The sequence below is a fragment of the Sebastes fasciatus genome, chromosome 2, assembly GCF_043250625.1.
Source record: "Sebastes fasciatus isolate fSebFas1 chromosome 2, fSebFas1.pri, whole genome shotgun sequence".
Classification (NCBI taxonomy): domain Eukaryota; kingdom Metazoa; phylum Chordata; class Actinopteri; order Perciformes; family Sebastidae; genus Sebastes; species Sebastes fasciatus.
The window spans coordinates 12,091,781-12,113,430 of NC_133796.1; the positions used below are offsets into that span (position 1 = coordinate 12,091,781).

The following is a 21,650-nucleotide window of genomic DNA, read 5'->3' on the forward strand; positions in this document are numbered from 1 at the left end:
ATTCAGAAAGAAAAAAACGTTTTTTTATTTTTTCGTTTTAAACCAAAAACCAGAAAACGGCCGTTTTCTCGTTTTTCGTTTCTGAATCAAAAAATGAAAAACGAACCCAAACCGGGCCGTTTTTTTGTTTTTGCGAATTCCTTTTCTCATTATTCGTTTTGAATTGAAGAACGGAAGTCACGTGGGTTTTTCGTTTTTTCGTTTTAAACCACAAACGAAAAACGGAATCACGTGGTGCTCTGTTTGTTTTTTGTTTCCAAACGAAAAACGAAAAAAACAAATTAAAAAAACGATCCGATTTAGTTTCTTCAAGTTTCTTTCTGTCATTTTCTCTTCTGAATCGAGGAGCGGAGAACGGCAGTCACGTGACCAGGAAGTGAAGGCAAACATGTCAAAATAAAAGCCAAGAAGATAGTGTGGTCATTCTATAAAAGTGTAACATTATTTAAGCACAGGATCAAAGTAACAGTAGAAGATAAATAGGCTAAATAAATACATACATTGATATTTTTTTGTTTTGTTCTTTTCATTAACACATGAATGTCTTTTATCCAAAAAGTGTGTGATAAATTACAGGGAGGGTCTCTACAGATGTTACACAACAGGGAGGGTCTCTACAGATGTTATACAGAACTCTCACATAATTGACACTTTTCTCTCTCACACCCTTACTATGGGCTGTTTCTTTATGTCGGCAGGTGAGAAGCACTATGTGGCTAATCCTTTCAACACACCTGACACTTCCACCTGATCCCCTGCACTCCATTAGGAAGACTGTAGCCGAGTAGTTCTACATCATGATAATGATGATTTTTCAACCAGCGATTATGACATTAATGCCAGCTAGACAGAATAAAGCTCTGTCTGTCATGACAATACTGTACTGGACTGAAGGCCACTCCATCACTCTAGATACTGTAGATTTAACAGATACCTGCTGTCTTCAGACGGCTGTAAAGAGTCACCCGAGTAAAGGAAAGGCTTTCAGTACAGTTCTACTGTCATGACAGACAGAGCTTTATTCTGTCTAGCTGGCATTAATGTCATAACCACTGGTTGAAAAATCAGCCTTATCATGATGTCGAACAAATTAACTAAATTACATATTATACCAAATAGACTAGAAATTATTGAAAAGCCTCATTAACCACCAAACAAAATACAGAAAGTTAGTGATTTCAGTTTTTTAGTGAACTGTTGGATTTATTATGTACAAAAGTGCTTACAATGACCTGAAATAACCTGCTTATAAGGGAAGCTGAAAACTGTTGTATTGTTTCATGATTGCTCAATAACTGTCTCTCAATTATTAGCTTCTAAGGGCATAACTCAGGGTGAATGAATGAAGGACTTGGGGCTGTTCAGTTGTTGTTGCACTGTTTTGTTCCTTGAGGAGGTGATTCGGTGACTGTAGATTTCTATATAGTCACATTGTAATAATCTCCAGCTGCATTTGGAGAGGCTTTGAACTACTCAAGGGCGAGGACAGGGGGGAGGCACACGGGACTGCATGTTCTGTTCTTTTCACAAGGTCACGGGAGGATGGAGTCAGAAGAAGAAACAAAAAAGAAGATATGCAGCAAAAACATCACGTGCCATAAGCTCATGACTATTGATATTGTGTAAACCATAAAAACGCTGGATCAGGGATAGCTCGGGGTTCAGACTTCGCGAACTGACCCATGCATTGTATGTTGTCAGGGACACGTTGATTGGATCCAGAATTCTGTAAACTCTGTTATCTTACTTATGCAACATTAATTGTTCGGAATAAATTGTATTATTATGCTTTAACCCGTCTGTTTGGAAAATCTCTTTGTCACACAAGATTAACCAACACGTAACTGTGCCCTGACCTCTTGGAGGTAGAGGGCCGGTTCCTTCAGAACTCAGGCTGATTAATCCTCATATTGGACTATGATGTCTGAAGGTTGGCAAACATGCTGATCAACCATACTTCTCTATCATTGACCAGGATTATTGACTTGACTTTTCATCTATAAATGCGTCAAAATTTAAAATTTGACTGAAAAGAAAATCCTTGGGGATTGAGGAGTGGTGACCTCTGACCCCTACGGTGGGTAACGTCACAGAAGGCCCACTCATAAAATGCACTGACTTCACTGGTACCGAATCTCCCTCCAAACTAAATTGTAAAGCTGACGGCCCCTCAATATGAACTGATCAATACAATCAAACTTTATTGTCCACCAGGGTGGATTTTTCTCTTCGGCTCACAAAACACAGAAAACAACAGACAGCAGTTAGTAAAAAACAGAGACAGGTTATGTTACACATTAAAAACAGTTCATGTCAGTGTCTGTGGCTCAGATCTGCTCAGTCACTGTGTTGAGTTAAGAGTATTGATGGCATTTGGGATGAAAGACTTTTTAAACACATTTTTAGTGTCCAGAGGGGCTCTATAGCGCCTCCCGACTGGCTGCAGAGAGGATGGGAGCTATCTGCCAGGATGCTCCTCGCTTTCTTCCTCGTCCTTTCTGTAAAAAGTTGAGTCAAGGGCTTTTGTGGTTTACCACCTATTTTGCCTACCATTGACACAATCCTAGACAGTTTATTCTTCTATCTACAGTGTAGGTGACCGTACCAGGCAGGAAGGTTAAAGGTTAAAATCCTCTCAACAATAGTTTTGTACACTAATTCTAAAATCTGCTGGCTGACACCGAGGCCACTAAGTTTCCTTAGAAGATAAAGTCGCTGTGAGCATCTCTTGAAGATATACTCTGTATTTTCAGAGAAGCTCACCTGGGTGTCCAGGACTGTACCGAGGTATTTAAAGTGTCCCACAGTTTCAACATGTTGGCCATCAAGTGAAACTGGCTCTGTGATCAAATGTTGTTTTGTGCAGCACATGATTAATTCTTTCTTCTCAGCCACATTGATTTCTAGCTGGCTAGTGTGACACCGTGTTTGAAGGGCTGTAGTGTGGGCCAGATAGGCAGCTTCACCTAGTGGGCCTGTTTCCTGTAAAAGGCCAACTAAGGCCATGTCATCCACATACTTAAACAGTCTAAAATGTTTCTCATTGGTCATAAATTCATTAGTAAAAAGAGAGAATAGCACAGAGGAAAGAACACAGCCTTGTGGGCAGCCTGTCTGACATGTTCTCCCTGACACAGACCCTCTGATCCACACAACTAACCCTGTGTTGATGTTGAGATCAAGGAGCCTTTTCAGGAGAATATGCGTCTTCATTGAGTTAAAAGCTGAGCTAAAATCCACAAATAAAGCTCTGGCATAACCTTTAGGATGCATAAGGTGTTTTGTAGACGGTGTTAAGCAGTCAGCACAGCGTCGTCTGGGACTCTGTCGCTCTTATTTAAGCGAACTGGAGCAGATCTAGCTTAGTAGCCACTGTGCTGGTCAGGTGGCTGGCAAGAACTCGTTCCATGGTTTTACACAATATGGAGGTTATTGCGATGGGCCAAAGATCATTTGGCTTACTTGCGCCTGGGTTTTTTAGCACAGGCCTAATTATTGTGAATTTCCATGATTTTGGCACAGTGTAGGTGTCTAGGATATATAATTAATTAGGCTTTTTTAGGTACAGTATGTATTTATTTAGCCTATTTATCTTCTACTGTTACCTCGATCATGTGCTTAAATAATGTTACACTTTTATAGAATGACCACACTATCTTCTTGGCTTTTATTTTGACATGTTTGCCTTCACTTCCTGGTCACGTGACTGCCGTTCTCCGCTCCTCGATTCAGAAGAGAAAATGACAGAAAGAAACTTGAAGAAACTAAATCGGATCGTTTTTTTAATTTGTTTTTTTCGTTTTTCGTTTGGAAACAAAAAACAAACAGAGCACCACGTGATTCCGTTTTTCGTTTGTGGTTTAAAACGAAAAAACGAAAAACCCACGTGACTTCCGTTCTTCAATTCAAAACGAATAATGAGAAAAGGAATTCGCAAAAACAAACAAACGGCCCGGTTTGGGTTCGTTTTTCATTTTTTGATTCAGAAACGAAAAAATAAAAAAACGTTTTTTCCTTTCTGAATTCCAAAGGAAAAACGGATTATCCGATGATACCCAGACTAGCTATGGGATGTCTTGGCAAGTGTGGGAGCCCCTGGAGCTCGTCTCTGGAAAGTCTCTGGAAAGTCTGGTGAACAGGAAGGAAACAAAACAGATGTTCTGCTTCAACTTGGTGCCTCGTGAGGCCGATCATTTCTTTGAGACAAACCACAAACTCCAGACAGATCCTACTTCACTGTTCACCAACAAGTCCATCTGCTCTTTGCAAACACCAACAGGGTTCAGAGCTCTTATTGGCTGGACCTACAGTGAGATCACCTTTAAACCTGAGGAAGGTGTTGATGTCTTTGACTTGAGAATCATAACAGATGATGAGATAGAGCAAATTCTACATGAAAAGTTCAATATAAAGCTGAAGAACAAACTGCAGCCTGCAAACAAAAAAATATGGTACACATTCTGAAATCCTACACGATCTGTCTTGACATTTTCCGGAAATTATGTCTCAACCTGTTTTGATTTCATGACCGACCAGGTAGAGCAGCTTGTTGAAGAATTGACTATTTGAAACACAAACAATGCTTTGAATTAATTTTTTTGTACAATGAAAATTGTGCAATAGTATTCGGGCTGAGAGAAGTAAAAATGGATGCCATGTTTTGGATTTATGCTTTTGGTATGTGTGTAATAGCAAAGTGTCTTGAGTTAATGTGAGGTGCTGACATGCCGTTCTTAAGGAAGGTATAACGAACCAAAGAAATGTTATTTTCAATCCAACAAAATCTACATTAAAGCAATGCTGTGTGCCATTATTATATGTTTTATATGCCAACGTGATCTGCTAAGCTTCAAGTTATATATTATCATGTTATATGATTATTCTGATATGAGTGATATGATTATATATAGGTTATGCTTGGATGTCCCAACTTAGTCTCATCTGTACTCTGTGTAATCGCTCATATATCATCACCATGCTTAAATATTATGCTCATACATATATTTTTCTTCTGAAACACGGCTGAGCTTATGATTTTGTTTGAAGGCTGGAAGAGGGGTTGGTTGTTTGTTTGGGGTTGTTGTTGTAGGAGTATTATCATGTCACAAAGGCAATTCTTTGCAGAGACCATCAAGTGTTAGATAGAATAACCCAAACTGTGTTGTTCATCTGACTACATCTGTAGACCTTGTGCTGACAACTGCTGTGTGTGTCTCATTAAAATTATTAAAATGAACTTTACTTTTTGGCTCTCATCTTTTTACCAGCTCACAGGCAGGTTTCATCTTTGAATGTGGCCACATGCAGCCAAACCCCCACTCTGTTCATTGGGCTACAACAACTTCTCTTTTGCCATCTTAAGAGGCCCTCTCACTTCATGCACATACACACGTTCAAATAGGTTGAACCCAGTCGATTCAATGACAGAATCCCAGATGGCAAATAACCAGAACTGCATGTCTACATCCCAGTCTCCTCACAATGTGGGCTTTAATCTTTGTCTTGAGAGTCTGATGGTAAAGGGCTTAATGGTACCTTGAGACAGGATGGTAGGTGGAGGACATCTGTTTGATCTCTAGTTCATGCATAACTTCCTGGAACAATCCTAATGTAAAATTAGATCCAGGGTCATACTGAATCTCAGATTCAACTCCAGAAAAGAGCTGGATCAGGGCCTCTGCTATTACCTCAGCCTTAATATTCCTGAAGGGTAAAGCTTCAGGGAGTCTAGTGGTCATGTGTATAAAAAAATGACGAATGATTCATTGGAGGCAATGCCACACGAATAATGCAAATCATTGCCATATATTCTGGTCCTGCCCTGTTTTGATCACTCATTAGAAGAGTACAGAAGTATTCAGGACCTCAATCCCTTTTACATTGGACGTTCTATCATGATGTAATATCTTACCTGTGACGAGCTGAAGATAGAAACCTTACACATTAACACATAGCTGCTCAGGTTGGATTTAGTTAATTTGACCCTGAAGACAATACTTTATAAACACAATTTACATAATTTATGGATATTACCATTCCTCACTGTTGTTACATAGTTCTGTTTGGTAACAACTATGGATGTTTACATAATATGGACTATCAGGAAGGAATTTAATACCAAATTTTGCCTGCGAGCCGGCGACAACAGTGGCATGTTTTTGAGTTGTCTGTCCATGCGTCCGTTCATATACGTCCACTTGGACTCAAGGATGAACGATTAATTATGGTATATTAACAACATGACTGTTTGGCGTAGGCATACAACCGCGTGGCGTGGTACCATTCAAAGTATAGACATGTCAGGTGAGACTTTGAGTCAACACTCATCTACTTACCCATAGTTCTGTTTGGTAACAACTATGGATGCTTACGAAATATGGCCAATTTCAAATTTGAGAAATGACAGGTGAGACTTTGATTCGACATTAAACAGTCCCATAATAAGTAACTGATTAATACAAGGTCCATGTAAATCATCTACTTACCCAAACACTGTGACAATAAATTTAACTCCTGTTCACCAGAAAGAAAGACCTGAGTTGCACTTTGTTTGTGGCTCTTATAGACACACTGCATCCTCAGGAGACACCATTCTGACTGAGCGCACAATCAATCTACATGGAAGGTAAGTTTAAACACTTTTGCTGCATACTTTCTGTTGCAGAATGTCAGTCTTAAACGTTATATACGTACAATTTGACTTTTCATACGATTATGAAAAAATTTTAATAATTGAAAACATGCAAAAAATGTTCATACATCTGATTTGACTGATATGCACTGAGTGCACCAGCTTTGTCCACGCCAGACTTGATCAACACAAACGAAAAGTCCCTAATTTATTATTAAAACTTCTCAATCATGAAGGACGTGAAGCTTTGAGACAATTGAGATGAATTTGCTAAACTGAGTGAAACTGTGTAACAGGTAGATTGGTCCTATAAACTCATGTAATGTCCTGTATTTTACAGGCAAGATGAATTTGGAGGAATACTTCAAACGAATTGGTGTCCATGGTTCTTTTGATAAACTGGATATAGCAACACTGAAGTTGATCCACAAACAGCACGTCATGTCAATTCCTTTTGAGGACCTCAGCATTCACTGTGGTGAGAAGATCATCATGGATCTTGAGGTCATTTTCAACAAGATAGTGAGGAGCAGCCGTGGAGGTTGGTGCTTTGAGGGCAACTTCCTGTTTGGCTGGGTGCTGAGAGAAATGGGCTACGACACTACGACGTTGGGCTCCAGATGTTTCATCAGTCCCGTCAATGATTTTTCCCCCACTGAAGATCATCTCATCAACATGGTCGTCATTGAAGGAAAGGCTTATATAGCAGATGTCAACTATGGGAGTTCTTGGCAAGTGTGGGAGCCCCTGGAGCTCGTCTCTGGAAAGGACCAACCTCAGGCAGCAGGTGTCTTTCGCCTCACAGACAATGGGGACTACTGGGTGCTGCAGAAAACTGTTAGAAAGCCAGAGATCCTCAATCCAGAGTTTGCCAACTCAAGTCTGGTGAACAGGAAGGAAACAAATCAGATGTTCTGCTTCAACTTGGTGCCTCGTGAGGCCGATCATTTCTTTGAGATAAACCACAAACTCCAGACAGATCCTACTTCCCGGTACATCAACAAGTCCATCTGCTCTTTGCAAACACCAACAGGGTTCAGATCTCTTATTGGCTGGACCTACAGTGAGGTCACCTACAAATCTGAGGAAGGTGTTGATGTGTTGGACATGAGAAACATAACAGATGATGAGATAGAGCAAATTCTTTTTGAAAAGTTCAATATAAAGCTGAAGAACAAACTGCAGCCTGCAAACAAAAAAATATGGTAAACATTCTGAAATCCTACACGATCTGCCTTGAAATTTTCCTGAAATGATGTCTCGAGCTGTTTTGATTTCACAACCAACAAGGTATAGCAGCTTGTTGAAGAATTGTCTATTTGAAACACAAAAATGCTTTGAATTAATTTTTTTGTACAACGAAATTGTGCAATTGTATTCCGGCTGAGAGAAGTAAAAATGGATGCCATGTTTTGGATTTATGCTTTTGGTATGTGTGTAATAGCAAAGTGTCTTGAGTTAATGTGAGGTGCTGACATGCCGTTCTTAAGGAAGGTATAACGAACCAAAGAAATGTTATTTTCAATCCAACAAAATCTACATTAAAGCAATGCTGTGTGCCATTATTATATGTTTTATATGCCAACGTGATCTGCTAAGCTTCAAGTTATATATTATCATGTTATATGATTATTCTGATATGAGTGATATGATTATATATAGGTTATGCTTGGATGTCCCAACTTAGTCTCATCTGTACTCTGTGTAATCGCTCATATATCATCACCATGCTTAAATATTATGCTCATACATATATTTTTCTTCTGAAACACGGCTGAGCTTATGATTTTGTTTGAAGGCTGGAAGAGGGGTTGTTTGTTTGGGGTTATTGTTGTAGGAGTATTATCATGTCACAAAGGCAATTCTTAGCAGCGACCATCAAGTGTTAGATAGAAGAACCTAAACTGTGTTGTTCATCTGACTACATCTGTAGACCTTTAGGTAACAACTGCTGGGTGTGTCTCATTAAAAATATTAAAATGAACTGTACTTTTTGGCTCTCATCTTTTTACCAGCTCACAGGCAGGTTTCATCATTGAATGTGGCCACATGCAGCCAAGCCCCCACTCTGTTCATTGGGCTCCAACAACTTCTCCTTTGCCATCTTAAGAGGCCCTCTCACTTCATGAACATACACAAGTTCAAATGGGCTGAACCCAGTCGATTCACTGACAGAATCCCAGATGGCAAATAACAAGAATTGCATGTCTACATCCCAGTCTCCTCACAATGTGAGCTTTAATCTTTGTCTTGAGAGTCTGATGGTAGAGGGCTTAATGGCTCACAGGCAGGTTTCGTCATTGAAGGAAAGGCTTATATAAAAGTGCAGCTTTGGGTTGTCTTCCCAAGTCTGGGAGCTCCTGGAGCTCATCTCTGGTAAAGACCAACCTCAGGCAGCGGGTGTCTTTCGCCTCATAGACAACGGGGACAACTGGGTGCTGCAAAAAAATGGTAGAAAGCCAGAGATCCTCAATCCAGACTTTGCCAACTCACGTCTGGTGAACAGGAAGGAAACAAATCAGATCTACTGCTTCACCTTGGTGCCTCGTGAGGCCGATCATTTCTTTGAGACAAACCACAAACTCCAGACGGATCCTACTTCACTGTTCACCATGAAGTCCATCTGCTCTTTGCAAACACCAACAGGGTTCAGAGCAGTGGCGGCCAGCCAATAGAGGGTGCTAGGGAACCGCCCCCCCCCCCCCCCCCCCCCCCCCCCGAGCCGGACAGCCACACACAAAAAAAACATTACTACTAATAATAATAAATTATACAAATTTTCAATATTTGGGTGTTTAAAATATGGAATGCACCCAGTAATATGTGTAAAATATATGGTTTTCCTTCACGTCCCCTGACTCCCCTCTGTCTGTCTGTATGTCTGAAGTTCAGCTCTGGGACGATGGTGAAATCGCCCACAGCAAGCGGGTCTGTGTAGCAGCTTAGCCAATAGCTGATTCAAGCTATGAACGAAATACATTAAATTTAGCAAATCAGCATCCTCAAATCTAATACGAGAGGGGCGATTATTTTATCGCCCCAAGCCATCTACTGCTAAAGTCAGGACTGCTCTCCGCAGTCTCTACGGACGCCATTTATGGTGACCGCGACCACTACTCCAAGACCGAACCTTAACTCTGTAACTCTCTAAATGTGCCGTGTCATCAAAGTGAATGAATATCATAGAGCACATCGAAATTATATCTGTTTAAAATTGTAAAAAGGAAAGAGAAGAGACAATCAGATTTGGATAATAATGCAGGTAAAGTAGTTATTAAACACAATCCACCAGGTCAATTTTAATTTAATTGTTATTCAGACTATACACAGGCTAAATGCACAGCAGAATAAAAGTTTAAAAAAAGTGAATTATATAAACATACTGTAAACAACAGTGAGTATATTGCACACAATTAATAGAATTGCACATTAAGGAGTCTGATGGCAAATTAGCAACTCAAACTATATTTCTTGGACCAGGGTCTCCATTTCCTCTCTGTGTGAGGAGAGTGAACCCGACCAGCAGCACCCGCCCATGAAGCGACGAAGGATCACCTTAATGCTCTGGCCATGCTCTCCATGGAGAAGAAAACTCGTCAGAGACATTCCTGACTTTAAGAAGAAGGTCATTGAGAGGTTTGCCACTAAGAAGGAGAGAAGAGCAAAGTTCTTCTCCAAATAGGCTGTCAAAAACATGCAGGCTTTCTCACCACATTGACTTTTCTTGTACATAGTTGTCCTCAGTCTCATTTGCTTAAATTGGTCATGGAGGCATCACAATTTAATTAAGACCGGTAAATTAGTTGTATTGTTCTTGTTAACTGTATTTTATGTAGTATTAATATCTGTGGATGTGTTGTGGTTGTGCCTTTTGAGTAAGGTGAGAGAGTTTTGAAGCAGAAGTGCTGCTGGAGTTTACTATCTCTACACCTCAGAGCACTTGAGTCCCATGCTTATGTCCATTCAGGTGAATAGCTTCAGGACTTAACAGCAGTATAACAGCAGTATTACTATCTCTACGCCTCAGAGCACTTGAGTCCCATGCTTATGTACATTCAGGTGTCTAAATATCTTCAGGACTTAACAGCAGTATTACTATCTCTACACCTCAGAGCACTTGAGTCCCATGCTTATGTACATTCAGGTGTCTAAATATCTTCAGGACTTAACAGCAGTTTTCCTAATTACACTTCATGTTTACTTCCCCTGATCTCGACCTCACTATTGGTTTACCAAACAAAGCAAGGTCAATAGGGTTATCACATTAAGGAAACATTTCTATTACATGTTATATTGTTTTAGCCTATAAACAACAAATCATGGTACACATTCTGAAATCCTCATATTCTGTTTAAAAACTGTCCTGAAATCATGTCTCAACCTGTGTTGATTTCACGTCCGACCAGGTAGAGCAGCTTGTTGAAGAATTGTCTATTTGAAACACAAACAATGATTTGAATTTCGTTTTTTGTACAACGAATTTGTGCAATTGTATTCGGGCTGAGAGAAGTAAAAATGGATGACATGTTCACGTCACTATGACCTCAGAAAACATGTTTCTGGCCATAACTCAAGAATTCATGTGTTTATTATGACAATTTCACAGAAATGTCTAATAGGATAAAATGGTGAAGTGAGGACATTTTGGACACATACGGATGTAAACTGCAACTTGACTGTGTGGAGGGCAATGAGAGACACCTGTCAGGGCCTTAGGGATGTGTGCATGCTTGTATTTTTCCAGCACAACTGGTTGGCGTAGGCATACAACTGCGAGGTATGGTACCATTTAAAGTTGAGAAATGTATGGTGAGTCAACACTCATCTACTTACCCAAACACTGTTTCACTGACTAGATGAACTCAACTCCTGTTCCCCAGAAAGAAAGATCTGAGTTGCACTTCGTTTGTGGCTCTTATAGACATACTGCCTCCTCAGGAGACACCATTCTGACTGCTCGCAAAATCAATCTACATGGAAGGTAAGTTTAAACACTTTTGCTCCATATTTTCTGTTGCAAAATGTCAGTCTTAACTGTTATATACGCACAATTTGACTTTTCATACATCTGATTATTTTTAATAATTGAAAACATGTATACAATTGCACTTGATTTGCACCAGCTTTGTCCACACCAGACTTGAAAAAGAGAAACTAAAATCCTCTAATTCATTATTAAAACCTCTCAATCATGAAGGATAAGAAGCCTTGAGACAATTGAGATGAATTTGCTAAACTGAGTGAAACTGTGTAACAGGTAGATTGGTCCTATAAACTCATGTAATGTCCTGTATTTTACAGGCAAGATGAATTTGGAGGAATACTTCAAACGAATTGGTCTCCATGGCTCTTTTGATAAACTGGATCTTGCAACACTGAAGTTGATCCACAAACAGCACGTCATGTCAATTCCTTTTGAAGACCTCAGCATTCACTGTGGCGAGAGGATCACCATGGATCTTGAGGTCATTTTCAACAAGATGGTGAGGAGCAGCCGTGGAGGTTGGTGCCTTGAGGGCAACTTCCTGTTTGGCTGGGTGCTGAGAGAAATGGGCTACGACTCTACAACGTTGGGCTGCAGAATTTTCAACAATATCCTCAATGATTTTGGCCCCCTTGACGTTCATCTCATCAACAAGATAGTCATTGAAGGAAAGGCTTATATAGCAGATGTCAGCTATGGGATGTCTTATCAACCGTGGGAGCCCCTGGAGCTCGTCTCTGGAAAGGACCAACCTCAGGCAGCGGGTGTCTTTCGCTTCACAGACAAGGGGGAAAACTGGGTGCTGGAGAAAACTGGTAGAAAGCCAGAGATCCTCAATCCAGACTTTGCCAACTCACGTCTGGTGAACAGGAAGGAAACAGAGCAGATGTTGTGCTTCACCTTGGTGCCTCGTGAGGTCGATCATTTCTTCGAGGTAAACCACAACCTCCAGACAGATCCTACTTCACTGTTCACCAACAAGTCCATCTGCTCTTTGCAAACACCAACAGGGTTCAGATCTCTTATTGGCTGTACCTACAGTGAGGTCACCTTTAAACCCGAGGAAGGTGTTGATGTGTTGGACATGAGAAACATAACAGATGATGAGATAGAGCAAATTCTACATGAAAAGTTCAATGTAAAGCTGCAGAACAAACTGCAGCTTGTAAACAACAAATCATGGTACACACTCTGAAATCCTCATATTCTGTTTTAAAATTGTCCTGAAATTATGTCTCAACCTGTTTTGATTTCACGACCGACCAGGTAGAGCAACTTGTTGACGAATTATCTATTTAAAAAATTAACATTGCTTGGAATCTTTTGTACAATGTTGATCATGCTAAAAATAATGAAGATATGGACAGATGAGAAAATATATATATATCTCAATTGATTGACAGATGAAAATGTGGCGGAAATAAAGGACCAGCTCATCATGAATATTGTTACCTCTAAACACCATAAATGTTTATCGTTAAAGAAGCTTAACGAAGCCTTACACAATCATAAAACAACTAACTCTTCATTTTCCAAATAGCCTATCATGCATTCATGTGTTTTGACTTAAATAAATAAAATTATACTCAAAAGGTTCAGACTGTCTTATTGAATGACTGTATCCACATCAGTAATTCAGCCAAATGTCTATTGAACTGTCAAGTGCATTTAAAACTACCTTAATAAATAATTGAACTGAAATTTTTTTTAATATGTTTTGTTTTCTGTGTTGAATTGGATATCTGTTTGTAATAAAAGAAAAAAGGGTGAGGGCTTTCTGGTACAATGGAGAAGAGTCTGAGTTTGGGTAACTGACACCGTGGAAACATCGCCATCTAGAGTCCCTGGGCCTATCTGGTCTGTCTGGGTAGTAGTAGTAGTAGTAGGTCGTGAGCCTGGTAGATAGCTCAGAGCATTTGTCCTTTTCTATTCATAAGCAGTCATTGATGGAGTGAGGAGGAGATGGAGGAGGAGCCCACTCGAGGCAGCATGACCCATGCCTGGCCTGCTGAGTAGTTTTTAAAAAAAAAATTCGTTTATTATTAGTACTATTATTATTACAATTTGAATATGAGCAGCTGTGAATTATATCTTAGCATAACCAATCCAGGTTTCAGCTAAATTTCAAACTACAACAAAAGCTTAGCATTTGGGTCTAATGAAAGTATCGAAGAGTTTTGAATGGTGCTGTTTTTCTTGCACCACCATATCAGAATTGACTGTCCCTCCCTAAACTTCAAGTAAAAGCACCAGTCTGCACTGCGGCTGTCCTCGACCAACGATATTCTTAGTCGACTAAGACTCATAAGATTTTGTGACTAATTGATTCGTTGATTTAATCGACAGATCTGTAAAACTGAGTTTCTCCACATAGAATCGCACAAAAGCACCACTTTACCAGAGATGTGCTCATATGTCATTCAGCATGAAAAAAAGCATTAAAATGACTAATCGACTAAAGAAATCTTAGTTGACAAAGACCAAAACGACTGATTAGTCGACTAATGGGGCGAGCCTTGGTCTGCACTTTGGTCAAACCTTGTGGTCAAAGTATGTAGTTCGTTGAACAGCTGAGTAGTTTTTTTGTTTTGTTTTTTCTACTTATAACAAAACAAAATAATGAATAAATAAAATGAAATATGAATAAAATATGAGTGTAAAAAAACAAAGTAAAACCGGATTAAAAAAAATAAATATATATATATATATATATATATATATATATATATAAATAAATTAATTAATAATAAAATAGAATTAAATAAATAAATAAAAATAAAGTCTGTCTGGGCTACCTCCTGCAAACCTATTGGACCAGACAGCAGACAGTAGTTCTTTTGTTTTGTTTTTTCTTCTTATAACAAAAATAAATTATAAAAAATAAATATATAAATATATATATATATATATATATATATATATATATATATATATATATATATATATATATATATATATATATATATATATATATATAAATGAATAATAAAATAAAAATAAAAATAAAGTCTGTCTGGGCTACCTCCTGCAAACCCATTGGTCCAGACGGCAGGAGGCGGGACTTCAGCTTCTTTGTCCCGCCCTTTATTTGGTTTACACCCAATCACGTCAGAGCTCTGCAACACAGCCAACGCTGATTGGCTCCTGCGGCCTGTCCATCAGTAGAGGTGGAAGCAGCAGTGTGTGCTGCATGGACTAAAGAGGCTCAGAGATGAACTCACTGGAACAGGCCGAAGGTAACTAAGCTACACATTAAATTACCAGCTTTTTAGCTGCACAGCTTCCTATTTGTTGTAGCTTCATAGCTATAATCACCGAACTTATTCAAAACAAACGCATTAAGAGGATATCACACAGTTAGCTGCAGCGTTGAGTCAGCCGGCTAGTGTTTTTACGACACTTAGCACGTTAGCTTAACTCAACCTAAAGTAGTCGTTCATACGCTTGTATCGGCATTAGCTAACACATATTCCGTTATTATGTCCTATAGTCTATTAACCAGCAGTCAGCAAACGTTTGGGGATATTTAACAGGCATATTCATTCACATTAAGCTCCTGTCTTCTTCAGTTTAACGCTGCTTATGTGTAGTAACGGTTTCTGCTATTAACGTAAAGGGATTCTGTATAAGTCACATGACTGGAGAGAGCTGATGATGCTATAGGTCATACAGACATGATGTTTATTACAAATACACTGTGTGTTAGTGTGATACACTGTGTGTTAGTGTGATACAGTGTGTGTTAGTGTGATACAGTGTGTGTTAGTGTGATACAGGGTGTGTTGGTGTGATACAGTGTGTGTTAGTGTGATACAGTGTGTGTTGGTGTGATACAGTGTGTGTTGGTGTGATACAGTGTGTGTTAGTGTGATACAGTGTGTGTTAGTGTGATACAGTGTGTGTTAGTGTGATACAGTGTGTGTTATTGTGATACAGTGTGTTATTGTGATACAGTGTGTGTTAGTGTGATACAGTGTGTGTTAGTGTGATACAGTGTGTTAGTGTGATACAGTGTGTGTTGGTGTGATACAGTGTGTGTTATTGTGATACAGGGTATGTTATTGTGATACAGTGTGTGTTGGTGTGATACAGTGTGTGTTGGTGTGATACAGTGTGTGTTATTGTGATACAGGGTGTGTTATTGTGATACAGGGTATGTTATTGTGATACAGTGTGTGTTATTGTGCCCTATTTTTCGTTTCAGACCTGAAGGCCTTTGAGAGAAGATTGACAGAGTATGTCTCCTGTTTGCAACCTGCAACAGGGAGGTGGAGAAGTAAGTAACTATTAGTGGTGATTGTCAAAACCATGACAAGAGAAGATGTGGTGGATACCTTTTTATTTTTTGCCAAAGTCTTTTATTTGGTGAACCCTATGCATTTCTGTTCATTGACTTCAACCTTACATTTGGTAACTATAAAAAAAAAGAATCATGTGAAGCCACCACTCACTCAGTAAATACAGTTGTTGTTGTTGCAGGCGTAATCACAGGTTAAGAGACTTTTAACTTGTCATCACCAACATTGAGACTTGCGATACGATCCAACTTTATTGTCAGTTTGCACTGAAATTCATTTTGCATCCATAGGCAGCTCAGTTTGAGAAAAAGTACACATACAGTAGACATACTGTTACCATAGACAAACAGACAAACAAGTAAGACCCATCAGACAAAAAACTAAATACATTACAATTATTCATACATAACCCATTAAAAGAAATTACCAGCTGTCTTATGGATTTACATGTCTTTAGCAACACATTCATTATTGTTTATCAACAAGATGGACTGATGGACAAAAGCGTTCTTTAGCCTGATGCAGTTAAATGTAGGGACTCTAAATCGCCTCTTTGAGGGCAGAAGTTGATATTCCCCATTTAAAACATGTAAGGGATCAGAAGAGATGCTGTTGGCAAGTCTGAGCATGCTCAATATACTGACTTGTTAAAGCACGTTTCATGTTGTTTCACTGGATGTCCTGCTCCTGTCTCGTTTCAGTGATTCTGATTGTAGTGTCTGTTTGTACGGCTACTGGGGCTTGGAACTGGCTAATAGACCCGGACACACAGAAGGTATGTATAAGTGGAAAAACATGTCTAGTTGTGTCATTTCTGGCTTAAAGGGAAACTCCGTCGCAAAGAGAATATACATAGTACTCTTGATGGTCTTCCTAACACAGAAATTACAGCATTGAGACTATAAATAATTTAAGGTTTGAATCCGCCCACTCCGCCGAGTTGACAATGTTTTGCAGTTTGTCCATTGACACTGACTCTGTGAGCTAATAGATTCATTTGTATGGAATATTACAATTTGAATATGAGCAGCTGTGAACTATATCTCAGCATAACCAATCCAGGTTCCAGCTAAATTTCATACTACAGCGAAAGCTGAGCTATTGTGTCTAATGAAAGCATCGGAAGAGTTTTAAATGGTGCTGTTTTTCTTGCCCCACTATATTGGAATTGACTGTCCCTCCCTAGACTTCAAGTAAAAGCACCAGTCTGCACTGCGGCTGTCCTCGACCAACGATAATCTTAGTCGACTAAGACTCATAAGATTTTGTTGACTAATTGATTCGTTGATTTAATCGACAGATCTGTAAAACGGAGTTTCTCCACAAAGAATCGCACAAAAGCACCACTTTACCAGAGATGTGCTCATATGTCATTCAGCATGAAAAAAAGCATTAAAATGACTAATCGACTAAAGAAATCTTAGTTGACAAAGACCAAAACGACTGATTAGTCGACTAATCGACCAATGGGGCCAGCCTTGGTCTGCACTTTGGTCAAACCTTGTGGTCAAAGTATGTGGTTCGTTGAATAGCAACACCTTATGCTGATGGGATGATGTGTAGCTATTGTCTTGAAGCTTTGTTAGCTCATACCACCACCATAAAAAGCAGATTCTTGAGGGTAGAAGAAGCACACCAAAATTGGCGAGTAACCACCATCACCCCACACGGTCAGCCGCATTATGGGCTGTCAGTCCAAAAGCAGGTCAATGTTTGCTCCCATTGTTGTTGCTTGTGTTTGTAAAGTAAAATAACAAATAAAGTAAGTGAGTGCAAGCTCCATTTAAATACAATTTTATGTCAGATGTGTGATGTTTAGGTCATTTTTTAAAACTGTAAATATCAATCTTGGCTGTGATTGGTTACCATGCTGCGCTTTTCTGAGTGCATAGTTATTGTATTTTAGCTTTGCCTCCTGCACTGCCTGCCCGAACATCTCATCATTCTCCTCACGACTGTTTTGCTGCTTGCACATCATCCGAAATGCGTTCACTGCGTACAGTGTGTTTCTCCCCTGAGTTGTCTGACTTTGGAGATGCCTCTTCCTGTCTCAAAGGTGAAACACAAGGACATACAAGCTGTACTTCAAGCCAGATCTTTGGTGAGATAATGTGGGGAAAAAGCTCAAGTAACAGATGGCAGTGAGATTTTTTTATGCAAGTCCTTCCCACATTAGAATGAAAGGATTCAGGTTAAGAAAATGTGAAGTGACCCTTTAAAGACAGACATGCTCAGACTCACAAACTGAGTTATACATTTAAAGATGTGTAAATCATTTTTTTACTCTACCAGCTTGATTAGCTACTGTTGGATAACCAAATTTCTTGTGGGACCCAATTCAATTTTTTTTAAATGTTTAACTACATTTAACTTTGATTTCCTAAACTCACCATAGATAAGATGTGTAAAAGTGAAAGTTTTGTTACTGACTTGATAATTTACGTTGCTTTGTTCCTCTTGTTCTGCAGGTCTCTTTCTTTTCATCCCTGTGGAATCATCCCTTCTTCACCATCAGCTGCATCACTCTAATAGCGCTCTTCTTTGCTGGGATACACAAACGAGTCGTGGCACCATCGATGTATCCTTCTGTCTGTTGCCGTTCATATGAAGTAGCATGTTTTATCAGATTTATCATTGCAGCATCCGCACAGACATCACACGCCAATCTCAGCTGTTGACAGAAAAGTCCAAGCATGCAGGAAACGTTTGGGCAATTGCACTTTTATAACCGATTCATCCTTGTTCAAGCTTACAGATCTTTGACCATTGCCCCTTCAGTATCGCTGCCCGCTGTCGGACAGTTTTAGCAGAATACAACATGTCCTGTGATGATGTGAGTCAACAAATCTTTTTGTCTCTTTGATGTTGTGATGTCCCTGTTTCAGAAAGCAGGATTAGTGAAAACTCTGAGTTAGTTAAGCCTGAGATGAGGTAAACTCTGGATCCTCATTCATTCAGTCCATATCAAAGCGCGTATCGAAGGTTTACTGTATGTCAGATTCTAAATCCTGGGTGGATATTAGTTTGTTACTCTACTGTTTAAAGTTACTGCTTTTATGCGCTGTCAGTCATTTCTTTGAACAGCGGTTTTTGCCCTCACATTTCACACCCTCAGCTCAGAATAACACCTCTGCTTGTCCTTCTTTTTTTATAACACCGTGACTCTGTGCACACAGACAGCTGTCCGTTTGTCAGAGCAGTTCCACTACAATGTTTATTTCACATAATGTGTAATCTCAGTTTAAATAGTAAAAACCTGTATGAAGGATCAATGAATAATGATCTATCACTCATAATGTGATTGGTCACACTGATGGGACATAATTCCTCTAATATTGGAGATTATATGTTAAGATTTCAAAGTGAGCAGGATCGTGGTGCAGCTGGAGTTTGCAAGTGAGTTTTTTCGTAGGCTGAGTATAGTCTGAATGTGTTTTAACGGCATTTCAGTTTAAATTGACTACATTTGTGGAAGTAACTGAAATAAAGTCACTGAATTCTGTTGTGCCAAGACCCAAATAGATGTCTACCATTTAAATTTACTCTACTTTACTAATATTTGTTTTTAATCTTCAATAGGACTGAAACGACTCCTCGAGTAATTTGATTACTAAAAATCGTCACCCGCTCTGACTGAGGCTCTTTATTTTAAAGATTAATTTGCACAGTCAGCATATGCATGCATTAATATCTCTACGTTGACTGGATTCAAATGGAGGCTTTTATTTACCTGTTGCCATGGTGAATTGTAGTATTAGAACTCCATTGATGATGGCTTTTTATGATCAGGTTCAACCTACTCAGAGTTGATTGAACTGACTCTGATCAGCTGTTCTGGAATCGAAAAGTCTGAGTTCCCCACCTCAGTATTAGTCAACTCAGAGGTCAGACTTAGGCTCAGAGTTTGTTAAACCTGCTCTGAAACGGGGCCCTGTAGTCCGCTCCGACAACCTGCATTTTTGAAAAATCGTTAACACTTGTCTTATTTCCGTCTTTTTACTTTTACAGACGGGGAAACTTATTCTGAAGCCACGACCGAACATCCAGTGACCACAAGCTTGAGTGGGGCGGTCAGATGTCCCTGGTCTTTGTTGATGGCCACTGATCACTCAAGAATCTCGAGTCCTTTGGGTGGTCTGAACAGCAGCACCAAGGGGAACAGCACTGAGGCCGACATTATAACCATCATAATGGAAATGCATTTGGAAGAAAGAAGAAATAATGGGGCCTTTTAACAGTGTCACACTGCTGATGTCACGATGGAAAATGAGAGTTCAGATGTGTTTATTTCTGTTTCTGATGTTGATTATGTATTTTAACTAAATGTTTCTATTTTTAAATTTATTTACCTAATAAATACTTCAGTTATAAAACTTTGTCTCATATTTATTTATGTCTTATTACGTGTAAAGCCTCTGTCTATGATATATATTGGTGTTTGTTATTAACTACTAACATCTGTACCAGCAAGCATTGAAAATCATGGATAAATATTGCAATATAGTTAAAAAGCATAATCTTTTGACATTTGAACATTTTCTGTTTATAGCCAATTTATTATGTAAGATCATTTAGCACCACGCACAGTTTGTGATGACATGTATAATTGGCTCAAGGTTATCAAGAACCTCCACTCGAGGGGGCTGTTGTTTAAAATTTCTGTCTACATCATTTGGACAAAAAGGGATGTGGAATTATTTACCAGAGTGCAGTTCTTTAAAACATTTAAATGGTGTGTGAAAACTTGGTTGAAGGAGAATTAGGTGTGTAGTCATTGATCTAAGAGACACTGAATGTGGTCAGCATTGGTACTGAGTGTCTGCTTGGAAATGTGTTGTACTTTTTTAATTTATTTTTTTATTTATAAATACAATTCAACACAGTAGTTACATAAACATACTCAGATTTTTTTTTTTTTTTAAATAGTAAATATATTTCACAGTACACAAATAATATAAAAATAAAATAAATTATACAACAAATAAAATGTTAGGAAAGGCAAATATTAATAAAAAGAAAAAGGGAGTCTGTTAAACAATTGGAATGAAATTTAAATGTCTGGTACTGAGTGTCTGCTTGGAAATGTTGTGTACTTTTTTTTTTGTCTTTATTTAGAAAATTCAACACAGTAGTTACATAAACATCCTCAGATTTTATTTTTAAAAAATTAGTAAATATATTTCACAGTATACAAATAATATAAAAAATAAAATAAATTATGCAACAAATAAAAAATATTAATAAAAAAGAAAAGGAGTGTTAAACAATTAGAATAAAATTGAAATGTCTATGGTACTGAGTGTCTGCTTGGAAATGTCTTGTACTTTTTTCTCTTTATTTAGAAAATTCAATTCAGTAGTTACATAAACATTCTCCGATTTTATATAAAAAAAAATTGTAAATATATTTCACGGTATACAAATAATATAAAATAAATTACACAACAAATAAAATGTTAGGAAATAAATAAACTGATAATTTTTTTTCCTGGTGTGGCAGCAATACACTTCTGTACAGTATATCAATATACTGCCTTTTTAATACAATACACAAGATAATTTGTGCACCAGTAAATTTGTGAAAATATCAGAATATCAAGCAAGAGAAAAATGAGTAGTGGGGTTGAAATATGGGCAGAGTGTATTTTTAACACAATTTGTAGAAATAAAGCCTATGTAACAAATTCTCTTAAAAAAATTCACAATTTCCTCTTAGCTCTCTACTCCAGTCTTCCTAT

General features: G+C 38.5%; 3 protein-coding genes across 4 annotated transcripts; all 3 read left to right on the forward strand.

Annotated features, from left to right (window-relative positions):
• The first annotated feature begins 6,489 nt into the window (after nt 1–6,489).
• LOC141761565 (arylamine N-acetyltransferase, pineal gland isozyme NAT-10-like) lies at nt 6,490–9,306 on the forward strand. The gene is made up of 3 exons (XM_074624974.1): nt 6,490–6,629; nt 6,977–7,836; nt 8,961–9,306. The coding sequence occupies exons 2-3, from the start codon at nt 6,977–6,979 to the stop codon at nt 9,304–9,306; spliced, it is 1,206 nt and encodes a 401-aa protein (XP_074481075.1). The 5' UTR covers nt 6,490–6,629.
• A 2,172-nt stretch (nt 9,307–11,478) lies between these two features.
• LOC141752169 (arylamine N-acetyltransferase, pineal gland isozyme NAT-10-like) lies at nt 11,479–13,316 on the forward strand. The gene is made up of 2 exons (XM_074609877.1): nt 11,479–11,616; nt 11,938–13,316. The coding sequence occupies exon 2, from the start codon at nt 11,938–11,940 to the stop codon at nt 12,808–12,810; it is 873 nt and encodes a 290-aa protein (XP_074465978.1). The 5' UTR covers nt 11,479–11,616; the 3' UTR covers nt 12,811–13,316.
• A 1,390-nt stretch (nt 13,317–14,706) lies between these two features.
• cnep1r1 (CTD nuclear envelope phosphatase 1 regulatory subunit 1) lies at nt 14,707–20,286 on the forward strand. 2 transcript variants are annotated; one of them, XM_074609871.1, is made up of 7 exons: nt 14,707–14,851; nt 15,820–15,891; nt 16,615–16,688; nt 17,970–18,014; nt 18,382–18,491; nt 18,692–18,746; nt 19,922–20,286. In XM_074609871.1, the coding sequence occupies exons 1-7, from the start codon at nt 14,827–14,829 to the stop codon at nt 19,961–19,963; spliced, it is 423 nt and encodes a 140-aa protein (XP_074465972.1). In that variant the 5' UTR covers nt 14,707–14,826; the 3' UTR covers nt 19,964–20,286. The 2 variants fall into 2 exon arrangements, with proteins under 2 accessions (XP_074465972.1, XP_074465973.1); XM_074609872.1 differs by lacking the exon at nt 17,970–18,014 and having other exon boundaries at nt 14,711–14,851.
• The last annotated feature ends 1,364 nt before the right edge of the window (nt 20,287–21,650 follow it).

Excerpts from the sequence above, each read along its gene's own strand:
- LOC141761565 (XM_074624974.1), top strand. The coding sequence starts at position 6,977 with ATGAATTTGGAGGAATACTTCAAACGAATTGGTGTCCATGGTTCTTTT. Across the intron at positions 7,837-8,960 it reads CCTGCAAACAAAAAAATATG|CTTTGGGTTGTCTTCCCAAG; the intron begins GTAAACATTCTG and ends ATAAAAGTGCAG.
- cnep1r1 (XM_074609871.1), top strand. The coding sequence starts at position 14,827 with ATGAACTCACTGGAACAGGCCGAAG. Across the intron at positions 18,492-18,691 it reads CGAGTCGTGGCACCATCGAT|TATCGCTGCCCGCTGTCGGA; the intron begins GTATCCTTCTGT and ends TTGCCCCTTCAG. Across the intron at positions 18,747-19,921 it reads ACAACATGTCCTGTGATGAT|ACGGGGAAACTTATTCTGAA; the intron begins GTGAGTCAACAA and ends TTACTTTTACAG.
- LOC141752169 (XM_074609877.1), top strand. The coding sequence starts at position 11,938 with ATGAATTTGGAGGAATACTTCAAACGAATTGGTCTCCATGGCTCTTTT.